Source organism: Pongo pygmaeus, chromosome 3, assembly GCF_028885625.2.
Source record: "Pongo pygmaeus isolate AG05252 chromosome 3, NHGRI_mPonPyg2-v2.0_pri, whole genome shotgun sequence".
Lineage (NCBI taxonomy): Eukaryota > Metazoa > Chordata > Mammalia > Primates > Hominidae > Pongo > Pongo pygmaeus.
The window spans coordinates 114,860,026-114,881,051 of NC_072376.2; the positions used below are offsets into that span (position 1 = coordinate 114,860,026).

At 38.6% G+C, this 21,026-nt stretch overlaps 1 protein-coding gene across 2 annotated transcripts in view; it reads right to left on the reverse strand.

Annotated features, from left to right (window-relative positions):
- SLC39A8 (solute carrier family 39 member 8) overlaps positions 1 to 21,026 on the reverse strand; it is an 83,477-nt gene that overhangs the window by 4,260 nt on the left and 58,191 nt on the right. For both annotated transcript variants that reach the window (XM_063663930.1, XM_054485854.2), the window contains 2 exons: positions 1,970 to 2,177; positions 1,590 to 1,774 (listed from right to left, as the gene is read on the reverse strand). In XM_063663930.1, coding sequence (XP_063520000.1) covers positions 1,590 to 1,774; positions 1,970 to 2,177 — 393 coding nt within the window. The remainder of the gene's footprint in view (positions 1 to 1,589; positions 1,775 to 1,969; positions 2,178 to 21,026) is intronic.

Here is a 21,026-nt window from a genome sequence, read left to right on the forward strand (position 1 = left end):
CCACCATCACCTGTACCAGAACTTGTATTTCTCTAATTTTTCAGTGGACTAAATCCTTCACGTTTCACCTTATATCTTGCTAAAACACTTTTGCTAGCTAATCCTAGTTTATTCTAGATTCCTTTATTATCATCTCTCATCATATATTCTACTTTCTCTCTTATTTCACAGCATTTTTTATTATTTGTAATTATTTAGTCATCTGTGTGATTTTTTTGTTGTTTAATTTAAGGATCCCCTCTTTCTAGAGGAAAAGCCCCATGAATGGAAAAGCCCCTTGAACTGTGCCTATTTTGCTCACTCCAGGATGCGTATTATCTCTTAGTATTATTTCTTTAAACTGAACAACTCTAATAAGATTCCATTCTTATATCAGAAAGTAAAATGACTATAAGATAGTATGAGACATTAATTTTGTGACAAAAGTTATAAATGTAGCATTGCTTCTAAGAGATGAAATCCTTGCTCTTCTGAGGGTCTGCAGAGAACAATGAACAGAGCTAGACAAATATAATTTGGAGGTAAGAATGCAAATAAAAAAATCAAATTGTTAAATTATGTATGTAATACATCCAGTTCCAAATGCAAAAGAAATATTCCTTGATTTTCATACACTACCATATTATCATTTTCTAGAAAGATGTCCATGATTTATTTGAAAATGCACAGGATATTCTCTCTCTTACACACACACATGCACACTCTTTTTTTTTTAGATGGAGTCTCATTCTGTCATCAGGCTGCAGTACAGTGGCACAATCTCGGCTCACGGCAACCTCTGCCTCCCGGGTTCGAGCAATTCTCCTGCCTCAGACTCCCGAGTAGCTGAGACTACAGGCGCCCGCCACCACGCCCGGCTAATTTTTGTAGTTTCAGTAGAGACAGGGTTTCACCATGTTGGCCAGGATGGTCTAGATCTCTTGACCTTGTGATCCGCCCACCTCGGCCTCCCAAAGTGCTGGGATTACAGGCATGAGCCACCACACCCAGCCATGCACACTCTTTTGAGCACACACACACACACACACACACACACACACACACACACAGATACAAAGACACAGACATTGAACAGATATAAATATATACTATGTCAAATAAATATTGTCAAAATTTTACCAATTTTAGTGTACCAGTTTTAGTTTAACCCAAAAAGCTGTCACTGTTTAGAACTTTGAAATAACAAAATGCTATTTACTCTAATAAGTTATTCCTCTTCCAAATGTGACATAGACACAAAAGAGGGAGAAAAAGGAGAAAAAGTCCTATAGGGACATACTATAAGACAAGATGTACCAACCACAAGGGGAATAGAGATAGAGGAAAATATCTCTATTTCAGCAAAAACAAATCATTTCACCTTCAAACAATACGATTATGTTTTAAAGAACCAGTGAGGATCAGTTGCAAATTACTATTAGTGTAAACTACTCAAGTAGAATGATCTGTTGAAATGGGATTGTTCTGAATTACAACAGAAAGGCCTTCCACACTGCGGAAAGCAGAAGGCCACCCTTAGTTAACTTATAATCCAGATACTCATTTCCAAATTTTAAATGAAAACAAACTACAAATTTTAAGCTTCTTACCATATCTGCCAGAGAAATATAGAGGAACATGCCTCCAGCAAGTGCAAATATAATATTTGGAGCAAAATTGTTGCCCACCAAAATGCCAAAAGCTAGCCCAACATAGCAGGAACATGCAGAAAGGAAGTTGAATAGCAAGGCTTGTCGAGTGCTCATCCCTGCATTGAGTAGGATCACAAAGTCTCCTAGAAGAAGAAGAAAATATCAAGTGAATAGGTTTTTTTTTTACTTCTGGATGAGATCAAAGATAATCATCAATGTCCAACAAGGTCTTCATTTTAGTGCATCAGAAGGATTTTAAGAGCATGTCACCTGAAAAGTCTCATTCCACTGAAATCAAGAAGTAAGCAGACTTTTACAATATGAGCAGAGCTCCTTACCTAACTCATGGGGAAACTCCTCACATAGGATTGCTATGGAAGTACTGAGTCCCTGAAGGAGAGACAAGGTGCAGGAAGCCCCAATCGCCAGGCCATCGATGAAATTGTGGAGGGCATCGCAGAGCGTTATCATCCAGGCAATCGTCCCTATTTCTGACAGTTTGGGCCCCTTCAAACAGGTACATGAACTTGGCTCTTTTTTTCCATCCTAGCAGAAAATCAATTAAAATGATAACCAACATTTCTTGAAAGTCTCAGAAATACAGACAAGTTGGAGATGGGTTATGTCTTGAGAAAAGCAAATTGTTCCAACAGAAAGTCTTTTAGAGTAACTAGGAAACCCTAATAATATATAACAGAGCAAAGAAAACTTATGGTCGAGAGAAAGGAAATTAATCAACTGACACACCTTGAATAAGCCACTAACAGATATTTTCCTTTACTTTCCCTTTAAAACGATTCTTTTGACTTGTATAAACTTCTTCCTACTGCCTTTCTAAAATGTAGCAGATATTAACCTAAGAAATTTATTTATACACAAGATTTAAAATGAAGGAAGTTATTCAAAGACTAAACTTAAAGTCTTTTTCATGTTACAATTTAAATATGAAATCCACAACTACAGCATGATGACATCAGGAACATTTGTTCTAATCCCTCCTATGCCACCATGTGACAGGGAGCAAGTTATCACAGAGTTCCTTCAACTGTGAAATGAAGACATTGTACTAAATGATTCATTTATTTATCAACAACTTATTCAGTTTCCATTCTGTTCCAGGTACCCTGTGGAGGGTTTAGGCTGTAACAATATGGTCCCTACCAGCTCCAAAGCTTAATTATTTTCTTAACAAATTGCATGAAGTGTAAATGGAACAGGCTAGCCTTTACACTAACACTTCCTTTCATGTAGAAACAATAAAAAAATAGAAAATCCTGTGATGGACTCTTTGTAGGAATTTAGATTTCCAGAAAATTTACAAAATTGTACAAAATCACGACAAATGCCAACTAAAACACTTTCCAGAAGTTGTAGAAAAAGATAAAATGCAAATTCATTTTTAAGTACAAAAGCAGCTTGCAATTAACTGGAGAACATTTTATTCCTAATTCTCCTCCTCTCACCTGTACCTAAGCAGCTAATCATTATATTTATTGAACTTCTGAAATTTGTAAAACACTCTGTTGAATGCTATGGGAAATACATGGAAATGGAAAACACAGCTTCTGTCTTCAAGAGGTGTATTTACATTGGAGAAACAAGTCATAATATATATGGATACATTTAAAAAAAATCATGCAATATATACCCAATAGAGAGGGGCTTACTTCAGAGCAACCATCTAAGAGGTTTTACATTTACTCCAATGTCACTTCACTACTCCAAACACTTCGGGGACCAACACTTTCAGAATCAACCTTAAATCTTGCAATACATCTCTTTACTATTTCATTAGTGGCAAATCTGCATCTTTGGATTTTTGTTTGTTTGTAGGCACAGATAAAAGCATTTGGAGCAAATATTTTTTAAATTAATATGAAATGAATGGGAAACTGTTAGTAATAGGATTCATCATCATTGTCATCACCAATGTGGTCGTAGTAGAAATAGTAACAGCAAAGGCACATAGCATTTATAATGTGCTAGGCACTGTTCTAAGCACTTCAAATACCGAATTCATTTGGAACAATTCTATGAGGAAAGTACAACTGTTACCATCATTTTATAGTTGAGGAAATTAAAGCACAAAAAGGTTGGTAAACTTACCCAGGGATACAAAAAAAGAGTGAATGGGCATTTTTGGCAACAGTGCTTTACTACTACAAACGTATCGGGGATGGGGATTCTTCTCTGTAATAGGATCTGAAGGTAATTCACAAGGAGACTTCCCCACCTCTCAGAAAACTCTTCTGAACACTTGACGCAACATTGAGTAAGTATCAAATCTTTTTTATTTTAACAAAGTTTATCTGCATAAAAAATTCTATCTTTTCTTAAAATGTGGGTTTTTTTACTTTATAGCTGTATCTTAAATGCACAACACAATAAACAATCATAATTTAGCACAGGTGGATCGGGTAGTTTGCATAAAAAATGCCCCAGAGCGGGAAGCAATTACAGCTGCAGGAGAAACAAAGGTGGTCATAGGGAAAGCCACAGAGGAAGTGACCTGGGCTTTGTAAAACTTAACGCCGTGATATTCTTAATGAGATTATTTTGAATTAAAGCAGCTGTTTTCATCTTCCAATCTAATTTATTTAATTACATGTTTAAAATTTCCTTATTGTGATGATTTCAGAAGAAGACTATAAAACCAAGTCTTGACTACCTGATATCACATACAGAGTCTGTATACAAACACCCTTAATTTTACAGAAGAAATTAAATTAATATATCAGGAGTGATTCTCTTACCTCTAAGTACAGATATTATTGACTCTATTTATTATGCCTCATATTAGCTCTATGAGCTTTGGTCCCAAATGATACTGTTGAGCAGGGTAAGAGTTACACATTTTTAATAGTTTTGGAACAAACCAAAGTCGGCAAACATTCACAGAAACTTCTTTTTTAATTCACCTAGAATTAAATCACTGAGCAGAGAGAACACTAAATTCAAGTTCCTGTAGTTCAGTTAGTGAATATGCCTATCTCTCTCTTTCCTTTTTAAATTTTTGTTTTCTATTGTTATTGTTGTCCACTTGCTTGCTTTCTTGTCTGAGTTTTACTCTAAATATGAGGTTATTTCTATCCTCAGCCATGATGAGGCAATTCAACCTAGTGAAAAGACACTAAGTCTGGAATCTAAAACCGAGTTCAAGCTTGGCTGTGAGAAGAATTACCGTGTAATCTTCAGCAAGACTTGTAACATCTTTCACTTAGTTATTAATGGGGATGAAAGTCAAAGCAATGTTATGTGTAGTGTTATATCAGAATGGGGGAGAAAGAATATCATGCACCAAAGTTAAAAAAATAGAGGGAGACTATGTTGAGTCCCAACATAAATTGGAGGGCAAAAAACAAAATTTTTTTCAAAAAAAGTACTTAGAAATTAAAATGGAGAAAACAAATGGGCTTATTGCAGAACAGTTTAAGGAAGGAGGAGAAAGTTGTAGAGGAGGAGGAGGCCTAGGGGAATAGGGAGCACAAGGAAAGGGAGAAGTAGCATGAGGAGGAGGAGGAGGAGGAAGACAAGTACAAGGAGGATGAGAAGGAGGATGAGGAAGAGGAAGAAGAGAAGGGTGATTAGGAGGAGGACAAGGTGGAGCATGTGGAGAAGGAGGAAAAAGAAAACAGGGAGAACAACCAGAAGGAAATGAGCAAGCATGAGTAAGAGGAGCAGGAAGAGGAATAAAAGGAGGAGAAAGATAAGGACATCGACAAGACGGACACAAAGGAGGAGGTGAAGAATATATGGGTGAGCCTCTTTTAATAAGTACAGAATGTGAATCTAATTCTATTCCACTAAATCTCATAAAAGGCTATCACAGAGGATAGCTTCAGTAATAAAGTGAACAAGAAAATCTGATTGTCACTCAGTATCCTTCATCAACCATCCAAATGTTTGCTTAATGGACCCACGTATAAAGTGCCAGGGTGGTGCAGAGGGAGGCTATATATAGGTTCAGCATTCTCTTCTCCTACCAAGGGGATCTGGCTTTCCAGCACTAAAGAAGTCCCAAACTTCAAAAGCCAAGGCTGATGCTGAGCCCCCAAAAAGCTATCACTGTCCAACAGGGCAAGAGGACCAGGTGGCTGTATGTGGTAGCAGAATGATTCCACTGGATTCCTCCCATTATAAGGGGATGCTCTTGGACTCACAAAGACAGACATATACAATATATGTCTTCCCTGCCTTCAGTGCCTCTGCAAGGACCATCATTCATGGACTTATAGTGCACCTGATATATAGCCAAGGTTTCCTGTGAAAACTATCTCCTAACCATTTTTTAGGAAAGGAAGTGAGACAGTGGGCTCAATCCATATAATTCATGGATCACATCACCTGCACCCTCTAGTAGCAACCAGTTTGACAGAATGATGAAATGTCCTGATGAAGCCTCAGCCAGGGTGCAAGCCAAGAGATAACACCCTGAGAGGTTGGAGTTCTGTCCATAGGTTGGGCAGCCGAGTATATGGTGTCGTCTCTGCTATAGAGAATGCACAAATCCAGGAACCAAGAGGTGAGCATAAAAGGGCTATAGGTCAGGCTCAGTGGCTCCTGGCAGTAATCCCAGCACTATGGGATGCCAAGGGGGAGGACTGCTTGAGGCCAGGTGTTCGAGACCAGCCTGAGCAACATAGCTAGACCTCATCTCTACAAAAAATATATTACTTTGGGAGGCCGAGGCAAGCGGATCACAAGATCAGGAGATCGAGACCATCCTGGCTAACACAGTGAAACCCCATCTCTACTAAAAATACTAATAAAAAAATTAGCCGGGAGTGGTGGCAGGCGCCTGTAGTCCCAGCTACTCAGGAGGCTGAGGCAGGAGGACGGCGTGAACCCGGGAGACAGAGCTTGCAGTGAGCCGAGATCGCGCCATTGCACTCCAGCCTGGGTGATAAAGCGAGACTCCATCTCAAAAAAAAAAAAAAAAAAAGAAAGAAAGAAAGAAAAAATTACCCAGGTATGGTGGCATGAGCTTATGTTCCCAGCTACTTGAAAGGCTGAGGTGGGAGAGTTACAGTGAGCTATGATTGTGCCACTGCACTCCAGCTGGGCGACAGAGTTAGACCTTGTCTCTAAATAAATAAACAGATAAATAAAGTAATCTATCTTATTTTTATGCCTAATACACCACTTAAAGAATTCTTACTGACAGGCCAGATGGCCAAGTAGGAACAGCTCTGGTCTGTAGCTCCTAGCCAGACCAATGCAGAAGGCAGGTGATTTCTGTATTTCCAACTGAGGTACCCAGTTCATCTATTTGGGACTGGTTAGACAGTGGGTGCAGCCCTCTGAGGCAGAAGCAGGGTGAGGACCCAGGAAGTGCAAGGAGCTGGGGACCTCCCTCCTGGAGCCAAAGGAAGCCATGAGGAGCCATGCCATGAGGGACAGTGCTCTCCAGCCCAGATACTATGCTTTTCCCAAGGTCTTTGCAACCTACAGACCAGGAGATTCCCTAGGGTGCCTACACCACAAGGGCCCTGGGTTTCAACCACAAAACTGGGTGGTTATTTGGGCAGACACCAAGCGAGCTACAGGAATTTTTTTCCATACCCCAGTGGTGCCTGGAACACCAGCAAGACAGAATCATTCACTCCCCTGGAAAGGGGAGTGAAGCTAGGGAGCTAAGTGGTCTTGCTCAGCGGGTCCCACCTCCATGGAGCCCAGAAAGCTAAGACCCACTGGCTTGAAATTCTCACTGCCAGCACAGCAGTCTGAAGTCAACCTGGGACACTCGAGCTTGGAGTGGGGAGGGGCATCTGCCATTACTGAGGCTTGAGTAGGCAGTTTTCCCCTCATAATGTAAACAAAGCCTCCAGGAAGTTCGAACTGAGCAGAGCCCACCACAGCTCGGCAAAGCCACTGTAGCCAGACTGCCTCTCTAGATTCCTCCTCTCTGGGCAAGGCATCTCTGACAGAAAGGCAGCCACCCCAGTGAGAAGCTTATAGATAAAACTCCCATCTCCCTGGGTCAGTGCACCCAGGGGAAGGGGTAGCTCTAGGCGCAGCTTCCGCCGACTTAAACGTTACTGCCTGCCAGCTCTGAAAAGAGCAGCAGATCTCCCAGCATAGTGAGCTCTGCTAAGGGACAGACTGCCTCCTCAAGTGGGTCCCTGACCCCTGTGCCTCCTGACTGGGAGACACCTCCCAGCAGGGCTCAACAGACACCTCATACAGAAGGGTTCCGACTGGCATCTGACGGGTGCCCATCTGGGACGAAGCTTCCAGAGGAAGGAGCAGACAGCAATCTTTGCTATTCTACAGCCAATGCTGGTGATACCCAGGCAAACAGGGGATGGAGTGGACCCCCAGCAAACTCCAGAAGACCTGCAGAAGAGAGGTCTGACTGTTAGAAGGAAAACCAACAAACAGAAAGCAATAGCATCAACATCAACAAAAAGGACGGCCACTCAAAAACTCCATCCGAAGGTCACCAACAGCAAAGACCAAAGGTAGATAAAGCCATCAAGATGAGGGAAAACCAGCACAAAAAGGCTAAAAATTCCAAAAACCAGAATGCTGCTTCTCCTCCAAAGGATCACAACTCCTCACCAGCAAGGGAACAAAACTGGACGGAGAATAAGTTTGATGAATTGACAGAAGTAGGCTTCAGAAGGTGGGTAAAAACAAACTCCTCTGAGCTAAAAGAGCATGTTCTAACCCAATGTAAGGAACCTAAGAACCTTGAAAAAAAGTTAGAGGAATTGCTAACTAGAATAGTCAGTTTAGAGAAGAACATAAATGATCAGATAAAGTCGAAAAACACAGCACAAGAACTTCGTGAGGCATACACAAGTATCAATAGCCAAATCTATGAAGCAGAATAAAGTATATCAGAGATTGAAGATCAACTTAATAAAATAAAGCATGAAGACAAGATTAGAGAAGAAACAAGAAGAACAAGCAAAGAATCCAAGAAATATGGGACAATGTGACAAGACCAAACCTACATTTGATTGGTGTACCTGAAAGTGATGGGGAGAATGGAACAAAGTTGGAAAACACACTTCAGGATATTATCCAGGAGAACTTCCTCAACCTAGCAAGACAGGCCAACATTCATATTCAGGAAATACAGAGAACACCACTAAGATACTCCTTGAGAAGAGCAACTCCAAGACACATAATCGTCAGATTCACCAAGGTTGGAATGCAGGAAAAAATGTTAAGTGCAGCCAGAGGGAAAGGTCATGTTACCTAAAAAGGGAAGCCCATCAGACTAACAGCGGATCTCTCTACAGAAACTCTACAAGCCAGAAGAGAGTAGGGGCCAATATTCAACATTCTTAAATAAAAGAATTTTCAACCCAGAATTTCATATCCAGCCAAACTAAGCTTGATAAGTGAAGGAGAAACAAAACCCTTTACAGACAATCAAATGCTGAGGGATTTTGTCACCACCAGGCCTGCCTTACAAGAGCTCTGAAGGAAGCAGTAAATATGGAAAGGAACCAGTACCAGCCATGGCAAAAACAAACCAAAATGTAAAGACCATTGACACTATGATGAAACTGCATCAACTAATGGGCAAAATAAACAGCTAGCATCATAATGTCATGATCAAATTCACACATAACAATATTAAGCTTATATGTAAACGGGTTAAATGGCTCAATTAAAAGGCACAGACTGGCAAATTGGATAAAGAGTCAAGACCAATCAGTGTGCTGTATTCAGGAGACCCATCTCATGTAAGAAGACACATATAGGCTCAAAATAAAGGGATGGAGGAATATTTACCAAGCAAATGGAAAGTAAAAAAAAAAAAAAAAAAAAAAAAAAGCAGGGGTTGCAATCCTAGTCTCTGATAAAACACACTTTAAACCAACAAAAATCAAAAAAGACAAAAAAGGGCATCACATAATGGTAAAGGGATCAATGCAACAAGAAGAGCTAACTATCCTAAATATATATATGCAACCAATACAGGAGCACCCAGATTCATGAAGCAAGTTCTTAGAGACCTATAAAGAGACTTAGACTCTCACACAATAATAGTGAGAGAATTTACCACCCCACTTTCAATATTAGAGAAATCAATGAGACAGAAAACTAACAAGGATATTCAGGACTTGAACTCAGCTCTGGACCAAGCTGACCTAATAGACATCTACAGAACTCTCCACCCCAAATCAACAGAATATACATTCTTCTCAGCACCACATAGCACTTATTCTAAAACAGACCACATAATTGGAAGTAAAACACTCCTCAGCAAATGCAGAGGAACGGAAATCATAACAAACGGTCTCTCAGACCATAGTGCAATCAAATTAGAACTCAGGATTAAGAAACTCACTCAAAATCACCCAACTACATGGAAACAGAACAACCTGCTCCTGAATGACTACTGAGTAAATAACGAAATTATGGCAGAAAGAAATAAGTTCTTTGAAACCAATGAGAACAAAGACACAACGTACCAGAATCTCCGGGACACAGCTAAAGCAGTGTTTAGTGGGAAATTTATAGCATTAAATATCCACAGGAGAAAGTGGAAAAGATCTAAAATTGACACCCTAATATCACAATTAAAAGAACTAGAGAAGCAAGAACAAACAAATTCAAAAGCTAGCTGAAGACAAGAAATAACTAAGATCAGAGCAGAACTGAAGGACATTGAGACATGAAAAACAATTCAAGAAAATCAATGAATCTAGGAGCTGGTTTTTTGAAAAGATTAGCAAAATAGATAGACCACTAGCCAGACTAATAAAGAAGAAAAGAGAGAAGAATCAAATAGACACAATAAAAAAAAATGGTAAAGGGGAGATCACCACTGATCCCACAGGAATACAAACTACCATCAGAGAATACTGTGAACACTTCTACGCAAATAAACTAGAAAATCTACAAGAAATGGATAAATTCCTGGACACATACACCCTCCCAAGACTAAACCAGGAAGAAGTCGAAACCCTGAAAAGGCCAATAACAAGTCCTGAAATTGAGGCAGTAATTAATAGTCTAACAACCAAAAAAAGCCCAGGACTAGAAAGATTCACAGTCGAATTCTACCAGATGTACAAAAAGAAGCTGGTACCATTCCTTCTGAAACTATTCCAAACAACAGAAAAAGAGGGACTCTTCCCTAGCTCATTTTATGAGTCCAGCATCATCCTGATACCAAAACCTGGTAGAGACAAAACAAAAAAAGAAAATTTCAGGCTAATATCCCTGATGAACATTGATGCAAAAATCCTCAATAAAATACTGGTAAACCAATTCCAGTGGCACATTAAAAAGCTTATCCAATATGATCAAGTCGGCTTCATCCCTGGGATGCAAGGCTGGTTCAACATATGCAAACCAATAAACATAATCCATCACATAAACAGAACCAATGACAAAAAACACATGATTATCTCAATAGATGCAGAAAAGGCCTTCAATAAAATTCAACACCCTTTCAAGCTAAAAACACTCAACAAACTAGGTATTGATGGAACATATCTCACAATAATAAGAACTATTTATGACAAACCCACAGCCCACTTCATAGTCAATGGGCAAAAGCTGGAAGCAGTCCCTTTGAAAACCAGCACAAGGCAAGGATGCCCTCTCTCACCACTCCTATTCAACATAGTATTGGAAGTTCTGGCCAGGGCAATCAGGCAAGAGAAAGAAATAAGGGGTATTCAAATAGGAAGAGAGGTAGTCAAATTATCTCTGTTTGCAGATGACATGATTGTATATTTAGAAAACCCCATCATCTCAGCCCCAAAACTCCTTAAGCTGCTAAGCAACTTCAGCAAAGTCTGAAGATATAAAATCAATGTGCTAAAATCACAAGCATTCCTATACACCAATAACAGACAGACAGAAAGCCAAATCATGAGCAAACTTTCATTCACAATTGCTACCAAGAGAATAAAATACCTAGGAATACAACTTACAAGGGATGTGAAGGACCTCTTCAAGGAGAACTACAAACCACTGCTCAACAAAATAAGAGAGGACACAAACAAATGAAAAACATTCCATGCTCATGGAGAAAAATAATCAATATCATGAAAATGGCCATACAGTCCAAATTTATAGATTCAATGCTATTTCCAACAAGCTACCATTGACTTTCTTCAAAGAATTAGAAAAAAACTACTTTAAATTTCTTATAGAACCAAAAAAGAGCCTGTATAGCCAAGACAAGCCTAAGCAAAAAGAACAAAGCTGGAGGCATCACACTACCTGACTTCAAACTATCCTACAAGGCTACAGTAACCAAGACAGCATAGTACTGGTACCAAAACAGATATATAGACCAATAGAATAGAACAGAGGCCTCAGAAATAACACCACACATCTACAGCCATCTGATCTTCAACAAACCTGACAAAAACAAGCAATGGGGAAAGAATTCCCTGTTTAATAAATGGTTTTGGGAAAACTGGCTAGCCATATGCAGAAAACTGAAACTGGACCCCTTCCTTACACTTTATACAAAAATTAACTCAAGATGGATTGAAGATTTAAATGTAAGACCTAAAACCCTAGAAACCCTAGAAGAAAACCTAGGCAATACCATTCAAGACATAGGCATGGACAAAGACTTCATGACTAAAACACAAAAAGCAATGGCAACAAAAGCCAAAATTGACAAATGGGATCTCATTAAACTAAAGAGCTTCTGCACAGCAAAAGAAACTATCATCAGAGTGAATAGGCAACCTACAGAATGGGAGAAAATTTTTGCAATCTATCTATCTGACAAAGGGCTAATATCCAGAATCTACAAGGAACTTAAACAAATTTAGAAGAAAAAAACAAACAGCCCCATCAAAAAGTGGGTGAAGGATATGAACAGACACTTGTCAAAAGAAGACATTTATGTGGGCAACAAACATATGAAAAAAGGCTCATCATCCACTGATCATTAGCGAAATGCAAATCAAAACCACAATAAGATACCATCCCATGCCAGTTAGAATGTCGATCACTAAAAAGTCAGGAAACAACAGATGCTGGCAAGGCTGTGGAGAAATAGGAACACTTTTACACTGTTGGTGGGAGTGTAAATTAGTTCAACCATTGTGGAAGACAGTGTGGTGATTCCTCAAGGATCTAGAACCAGAAATACCATTTGACCCAGCAATCCTATTACTGGGTATATACCCAAAGGATTATAAATCATTCTACTATAAAGACACATGCACATGTATGTTTATTGCCACACTATTTACAATAGCAAAGACTTGGAACCAACCCAAATGCCCATCAATGATAGAATGGATAAAGAAAATGTGATGTGTATACACCACGGAATACTATGCAGCCATAAAAAAGGATGAGTTCATGTCCTTTGCAGGGACATGGATCAAGCTGGAAATCATCATTCTCATTCTCAGCAAATTAACACAGGAACAGAAAACCAAACACTGCATGTTCTCACTCGTAAGTGGGAATTGAACAATGAGAACTTATGGGCACAGGGAGGGAAACATCACACACTGGGAGGGAAACATCACACACTGGGAGGGAAACATCACACACTGGGAGGGAAACATCACACACTGGGGCCTGTTAGGGGGGTGGGGGGCAAGGGGAGGGATAGCATTAGGAGAAATAACTAATGTAGATGACGGGCTGATGGATGCAGCAAATCACCATGGCACATGTATACCTGTGTAACAAACCTACACGTTCTGCACATGTATCCCAAGACTTTAAGTATAATAATTAAAAAAAAAAAGAATTCTTGCCTCCTGTCCCCAAAACCTTGGACTTGATGAGTTTGATGGCCCTACTGTCCAAGGCAGTAATTCTTAAACCAGGAAACATGGTCATTTTCTGATTCACTGGAAGTAGAGACTAACTACTGGCAATTTAAATTTCTTTATGGCCCTGAACCAACAGAGATGAGAAAGTCACTATAGCTAGCTAGGGTAATCACACCTAATGATCAGGGGGAATTGATTTTCTGCTACAGAATGAAGACAAGGACAGTGCTTAGAACTCAGGGAATTCAGTGGGATGCCTCTTAGTACTCCCTTCCCGATAGTCCTGGTCAAGGGAAAATAGCCACGATCCCCCAATAAAAACAAGACTACCAAGCACTCAGATCTTAGAGAAATGAAGATTTCAATTGCCCTAACTGGAAAATGACTCATCCAGTCAAGGTGATGTCAGACAGTAAGGTAAATACAGAAGGTATTGTCGATGGAGGGCCCTATAATGAGCAGTTTAGGCCTCATGACCAGCTCCAGAAGTGAGCTGCAGCTATAATTAATGATCCTTAATTGCATCCTCTTCTCCCAATATTTTATATGAAGAGTGTTGCTGGGGACCAATATTTTAGTCAGGTTGCAGTATTAGTAGAAGACATCACGGGAATGATATGGTAGTTGATGGGATTTTGTGCACACCCTGTGTTAGGAACATGCATTTGTCAACCACATGGAGGACAAGATTGGAGGTTGATAGAGAGAAAAATGGTAGAGTATTCACGGTATCTTTCATTTCTCCCTCCAGATCTGCTTTCCGCTCTTCTTTCCCCATAAGACCTGTAGGTACTCTATCAAAGGCCCTCATGTCCAGGTGCTCAGCAGGTTCCAGACAGTGAGCTCTAACAAAATTGGAGGGAAGGAGGAGTGGGGATCGGGATATTTATTCCCTTGGCTCCCTCCTTGAAGGTTAACTTAGGCTGGCTATGTCCACAACTAAAGATCACTGTTCCACTTACAGTAGCCTTCTATACAAAACTAGCTCCTTTCAGGTTCTAGAGAAACTTTTTTCTTCCCTTTTCCCTTTGGACATAGGTTGTTGACAGCTCCACTGTTACTAGCCTCAGGTTATTGCCCTGTGGTTCACCTACACCCTGCTCAGAGTTTTATAAACTGTCTCTCCTCTATTTATTATTTATCCTTATTTGAGTGGGCCATCTCTCTCTGGAAAGGATTTGACATATCCAAAGTCTAATGCTCATTCCACAACACAATACTATGAACTATATATACTGTTAAATAAGTTTTCATGAAAAAAGTAACAAAAGGATTACATAGACATGAATATATTAAAAAGAGTTAAATGCATTCTATAAATATAAAGTTTTGATAGGCTTTGCTTTTATTACTAGGTTTTCCAGTGATAAATGTTTGTATTTTATAGCTGGTGATTACTTGGTCCTTCTCCTTACCCTGAAAAGTCAGCTAACTACAACCAAAATGAAGCTTCACATGAGAAAGGAGAAATTATTTATCTTTAATGCATGTAACCAAATATAATTCAAATGCACTTACCTTCCAGTCATTTGGTTTCAGGTAAAGCTCAAAACTATTTCCAAAACTCTCTTTGCTAATTAAAATAACCATTAACAAGAAAACAACAATTTCTAGAAACCTCGCAAGTTGTTTCCTGTCTCTCCAATCCTTCTGTGGAATGTGGGTAAAGTTGTTTTGGTCTTTAGTAGTTTAATTAATAATCAGTTATTTTCAGTTTGGGACCATAGCATTTTTACTGCCTTGAAAAGATCAATTTAGGAGAAACCTGAGAGGTTTTCAAGAAATCTGCTACTACTTTGCCAATGGAATCTAAAGTAAATAATAGTTAAATATTTATGGTTATCCTAATGGACTATTTATACCACTCTAAAAGGCTGCTTACTGTTGCTACAGATGAGGATGGCATTAATGCACTGGTACACATTCAGGACACAGGATATCATTTCTTATAAAAAGCCCATAAAATGTACCTCCCTGCCTACACAACTCTCATTCTTACTGCAACATCTTAAAGGGATTCAGGAGGCACCAGGAAATTGTTTAAGTTTCAATGTAAGTTGGAGAAATCAGTTGCTAGGATCCTTAAAAGTAGTGTTTCCAAAATATAGGAATATCTACACTGATCAGCCTCAAGGCTTTCAGAATAATTCATATGAGAAAACGGGTAGGATGGGATGCCGTGGAGAAACTAACCCCATGCAGCAGCTGCCTGTCATGTCTTAACATTTGACATGAATTATGTCAAGAACCGAAATATTCAAGATCCCACTTAATATACTCCATGTGACTCACGTGCAAGAAAAGAGAGACTGCTTTCTGTGGCAGAGAAGATCTAGAAACACACGGTCAAGGAGCTTAGGGAAAGTGGTAAGAGGCAAAGAAATAGATGAGAAGAGAGATTAGAGCCAGTGGTAACTGCTCCACCATGACAGAACAGGCACTTAGGACCAAGTGGGGGTGATAAGGAATAGGCAAGGTGCCAACAGAGAGACAAATATAAAGCTATTCTCTGCAAGGGGCAACTGGCACCCTGGTTTATATTTCAATAGTTCAGAAAAACAGAGGCTGTCTCTACTCTGTACATGGAGCGTGAGAAGTAGGAGCCACACAGGATAACGGTACCAGGACCACGTTCCCTCTGAAAGTTGTCACTGTGCCACTCTAAAGATGTGCTGATCCATTTAAGAAAAGAAGAACTGGGCATGCAATATACAGAAAACACTACTGGAGCACAGAGCAGTAGTGATAATAATATTTATAGTAATAACAGAGCCTCCTGCCGCATTCTCACTATGCTCCTGGTACTGTCCTACGCATTTTACATATACCATCGTTTAATCTTCACAACAGCCATATATAGATATTATCCCCATTTTACAAATGAGGGAACCGAAGTATAGAAAGATTAGGTAAATTAACCAAAGTCATACCTCTAGAAATGTGCAGAAACAGGATTTGAGCCTCCATGCCAAACAAGCTAAGCCTGTGATCCCTAGGAGATACGGGATTTTATTTTCTGTGTTGTTGGTTCCTGTTCACCCAGAATGTAGCACTGTAAGCACTCAGTGAGTGTTTGTTGACTAAATAAAGGTGTAGTAATAGTAAAAGTACATCTTCTCTCATGACATGTTCACAAATCATTGTCCCATGAAGCATGTATTCCAGTCTTTCCAAAGAGCAAACACATGGACATTTATGCACAACATGGAAAGGGTGTGCATAAAAAAAGTTCATTAATCAATTCCAAATTGGTTCATCAATATAACATAAAATTCACTGCAGAGATGCTTTTGTTGTTTGTTTGCCAATTCTTAGCTACTGAGAGTTGAAGAACTGGATTAAAATCTCCTGACAGGACAAGAATTTTTTTTCTTTTTAGCCGAGAATTTAGCATTTAATGGGTGTTCAATAAATATTATTTTTAATTAAATGGTGGGGGGTGCTGAATTAAGTAGAGAAATGAAATATCAAAATACATTTCAGTCAATGGATCTCAGAAGCTTCCCCCTCTATTCTAGTGATCAAGGCAGTTTTTTTTTGTTTTTTTTTTTGAGACGGAGTCCCGCTCTGTCGTCCAGGCTGGAATGCAGTGGCGCAATCTTGGCTCACTGCAATTTCTGCCTCCCCAGTTCAAGCGATTCTCTTGCCTCAGCCTCCCAAGTAGCTGGGACTACAGGTGCGTGCCACCACGCCTGGCTAATTTTTTGTATTTTTAGTAGAGACAGGGTTTCACTGTGTTAGCCAGGATGGTCTCGATCTCTTAACCTCATGATCCGCCTGCCTCAGCCTCCCAAAGTGCTGGGATTACAGGCATGAGCCACCACACCCAGCTCTCAAGGCAGAAAACTTTTATTGGCAACCATCTTGCATCTAACTTTGTGGACTTACATATTTTTTCAGAAGATCGTTTGGAAAGGGAGGGCATAAAAGTAAGAATATTAGCAATGAAAGCAGATAACCTGTTAAAGATTTATTGTTTGCAAGATGCTTTTCTAAATGCCTGTGATGAGTACATCATCCTGATTACAGAGGAAATAAATGAGGGCACTGGAAGAAGGGACTTGCCCAAAACGACACAGCTAGAAAATGGAAAAGTCAGGATTTGTGCCCAGACTATTTGACTCCTAAGCCTATGCAATAAGAGGTCAAGAGACTGCTCAAGAGAATTGAGTTTTTCAGATGAGGAATTTCTGAATTAAGTAGCTTGTTGCTATAAAGTAAGAAATTATTATTTTACTGCTGTTTGCCAGTCTCCATCCTGGAAGGTGGAGTACCTCCAGGATTCAAGTACCTCTGGTTTTGAGTAGAAGACACTGAACTAATGTGCTGAGGTGTTCTGAGGATTGCTAACACTTCACACACACTTAAAATAATACTTCCAATCGTTGAGGAGAACAAAAACACCATCCTAGAGCTTTCAAATCCACTACATATAATCTATTGTTTACAGATTGCAAAAATTGATTGCAAAAGACGTTGTTTTCCTGACTGGCCCATTCTTAGTTTATAACATTTAATAAAATGTAATTTTGGAGCCAATGGCTTGTATTATTAACACTGTTTAAGTGTTAGAACACAGGAATGCTTACTTTGAAGAAGAATTTCTATCTAGAATGTTTTCCAATGTCATTTTATACAAGCATCCACTGTGCCTACCTACTCTGTTCATCTTTCTGTTCCGAAAACCCACTGAACTGTTTCCTACCCTAGAGATTTCTCACTCGCTGTTTCCTCAGCCATAACATTATTCTCTCTGATATTCACATGGATGGTTCCTTCTTACAATTCTGATTTTAACTTAAATGTGTTCTCCTTGAGGAAGTCATCCCTGACCACCCACACTAACATAGTGACCCAGACATCATCATATCACATTTTAATTCCCTGCAGCACATTTTAAAATTTATTTTTGTATTTTATGTGTATAAATGTATGGGGTACAAGTATAATTTTGTCACATGTATAGATTGAGTAGTGGTGATGTCAGGGTATCCATCACCCAAATAAAGTACATTGTACCCATTAAGTAATATCTTATGATGCACCCTCTTCCCTCCTGCTCACCCTTCTGAATCTCCATTGTCTATCATTCCATATTCTATGTCCACATGTACACATTAGTTAGCTCCTACTTATAAGTGCCTGCATGGCATTTGTAACTCTATGATGTTGGGCTGTGTGTCCCACTAGAATGAACCAGAATGCCAGAGCGCATGAACATTTTCTGTCTAGTTTGTCATGGAATTTCTAAGGTGTAGAGCAGAGCTTGGCACTTGGTAGGTGATCACTGAATACATGAGAAGAAGATAAATGATGGAATGAATGACTGAATACCATCTTCCTACGCTTTCATATAGCATCACTGATTTAATGTATGGACCAGGATATCACTCAGAATATAAAATGTTGTCACAAAAGTAGCCTGATATATCACAGACGCCCAGTTAAAGATTGCCATTATTGTTTTAATATAAAAGTTACATGATTCTGGGATTTTGATCAAAGTCACAAACACTAAAAAAATTACAGAAAAAATACAGACTATTTTTGCAAAACTGATGTTTGTCCAAAAAAGAATTTTTGAGAGTCTACTTTCTAAATGGAAACAATCTCTAGATTTGGGTGTTTGTTTGCAACCCAGGAAACTATTAATGATGGCTGATCCCTCACTTATTTTTTCCAATATATATTTTGTAACCTAGTAATAGAGGAGGATACACTAGAAAGCATAAGACCAGAGGCTGGAAAGCCTTATGGAACGCCTTATGGAACCTTCAAATGTAATCTCTGTTGGTGTTTCCTCTGCTGCTAAATGTTTCTGACTTTTATCCAGTTTCACTAAGTTGGTATAAAGGTTCAATAAAGTCATGTTCATTAAGCACTTTGATATTCCTAAGTAGAAAGATATTCAGTAAAATAAAGTCTGTTCTTTTTTTTTACTTTTAATGTTCTGATACCCGATAACAAATAAAAAGTAATAATACCTTAACCACTTCGAAAAAGAATTATGCTCACACATTTGTCTGTCCTTTCTACTTATTAGGATTCAAAACTTCTATAATAATACTTCTAAATAAATTGAGCCAATAATTAGCATGGAGAGCAAAGTTAAAGGCAGGAGAATGTCACCACTTAATTTAAATAAATGAAGAGTTATTAATTGAATTGAGAGCCTTAGAACGGGACTGAAATTCTCTATCTAAGAAGCAGACATATAATAGAATCAAATTTCACCACCTAATCAATGCCCTAACTCTAACCCTTAATACTTTTATTAAGAGTGAGCACTTAAATTGTTCTTCAAATATCTTCAATTCTTTTTTTATTCACTAAGATTATTAGTGAAGTATTAATAGTTATAAAAGTGAAATTTGTTATCTGGAAATTTACCTCAGACAAAAAACTGAATAGATATGATTGTAGAGACAAATAAATATTATAGGTGAGTGTGTGTGTGTGTGTGTGTGTGTGTGCATGTGTGTATGTGTGCATGAGCCAGTCTGCTAATTACTATACAATATAGTAATGTCAACCTCAAAAAGCAGTTTGGCAAGACCACACTTCATTTACAGGATGCATTAGCTTTGGTATCTTTTTGATTTAGAATCCTTATTTTGAATATATAGAATAAATAAAACGGAATAATAAAATGTAGAATAAATTCTGCCTCTGCAAGTGCTTCTTCAAGGGAGATGGATTTCATTTATTACAATAAAACACCTTATGGTTTGGCAAATCTTTCATCATGCAATCCACTGAGTAAAAGTTACTCACCAGGTCTTGATTCAGTATTCCCAAACTGCAGAATGCAGCATGCAAAGAATAGAGCACAATATAAATATTTTTAAATAAGCAAATAGCAGAAGCCAAAGAAAACAAAGTGGTCTATTTTAGTCATCCAACAATTATGAAATGGACATCCTTTATAAGGCAATCTTTTAAAAAGCTGATGTTAAAGACTGACCAGCAATAGAATAAGTATTTAAATATTCCATTGCTTCCCCTGGTTTGCCACTGGGCTTTCCACACAGTAGAATAAGCAATTCTTTCTGATGAGCAGAATAATTTACTTGAACCTCATATATTATTGGTTCATTTTTCAAGAGAAAAATGAATTGGCATTCATTATTAACTTTTTTTAATCAATCAGCATGCATGACAGAACAACACAGCAATTCTTCATTACACTAATGGAGGAAAAATTAACTTGACATCAAGCCTAATTGACTAAAACCTCACTAATTCTTCTAAATAGGGATAAGTCCTGCTTGATTAGTGAAAGCAATTTAGTATAGAACACGTTTAGATAGATGCACTTTTATTGTTTTCCAGAACTTAACACTAACAAACTGGGCTCTCCAGCATCAAAGGCGAGATACGGTTGAGGTTCTTCAGAAAACCTGCCACAGTGTATGGATAAGACTAACACAACATATCAAACACATAATAACAACTTGGAATTTCTCTAGATAATTTAGAAGCTTTAGGTGCAATCTTGCCAAAAAAAATTGTTTCAAAAGAAATTTTTACAGATGCTGCCAAAATATAGCCAAGCCCATAGCAAAATAAAACAAATCATAAATTATCAGCTATGACAGACTGGTAATCAAAACTAACAAGGTTTCACTATGTGGGCAATCCTCAACTCACTACAAGTTGTTTTACAAAA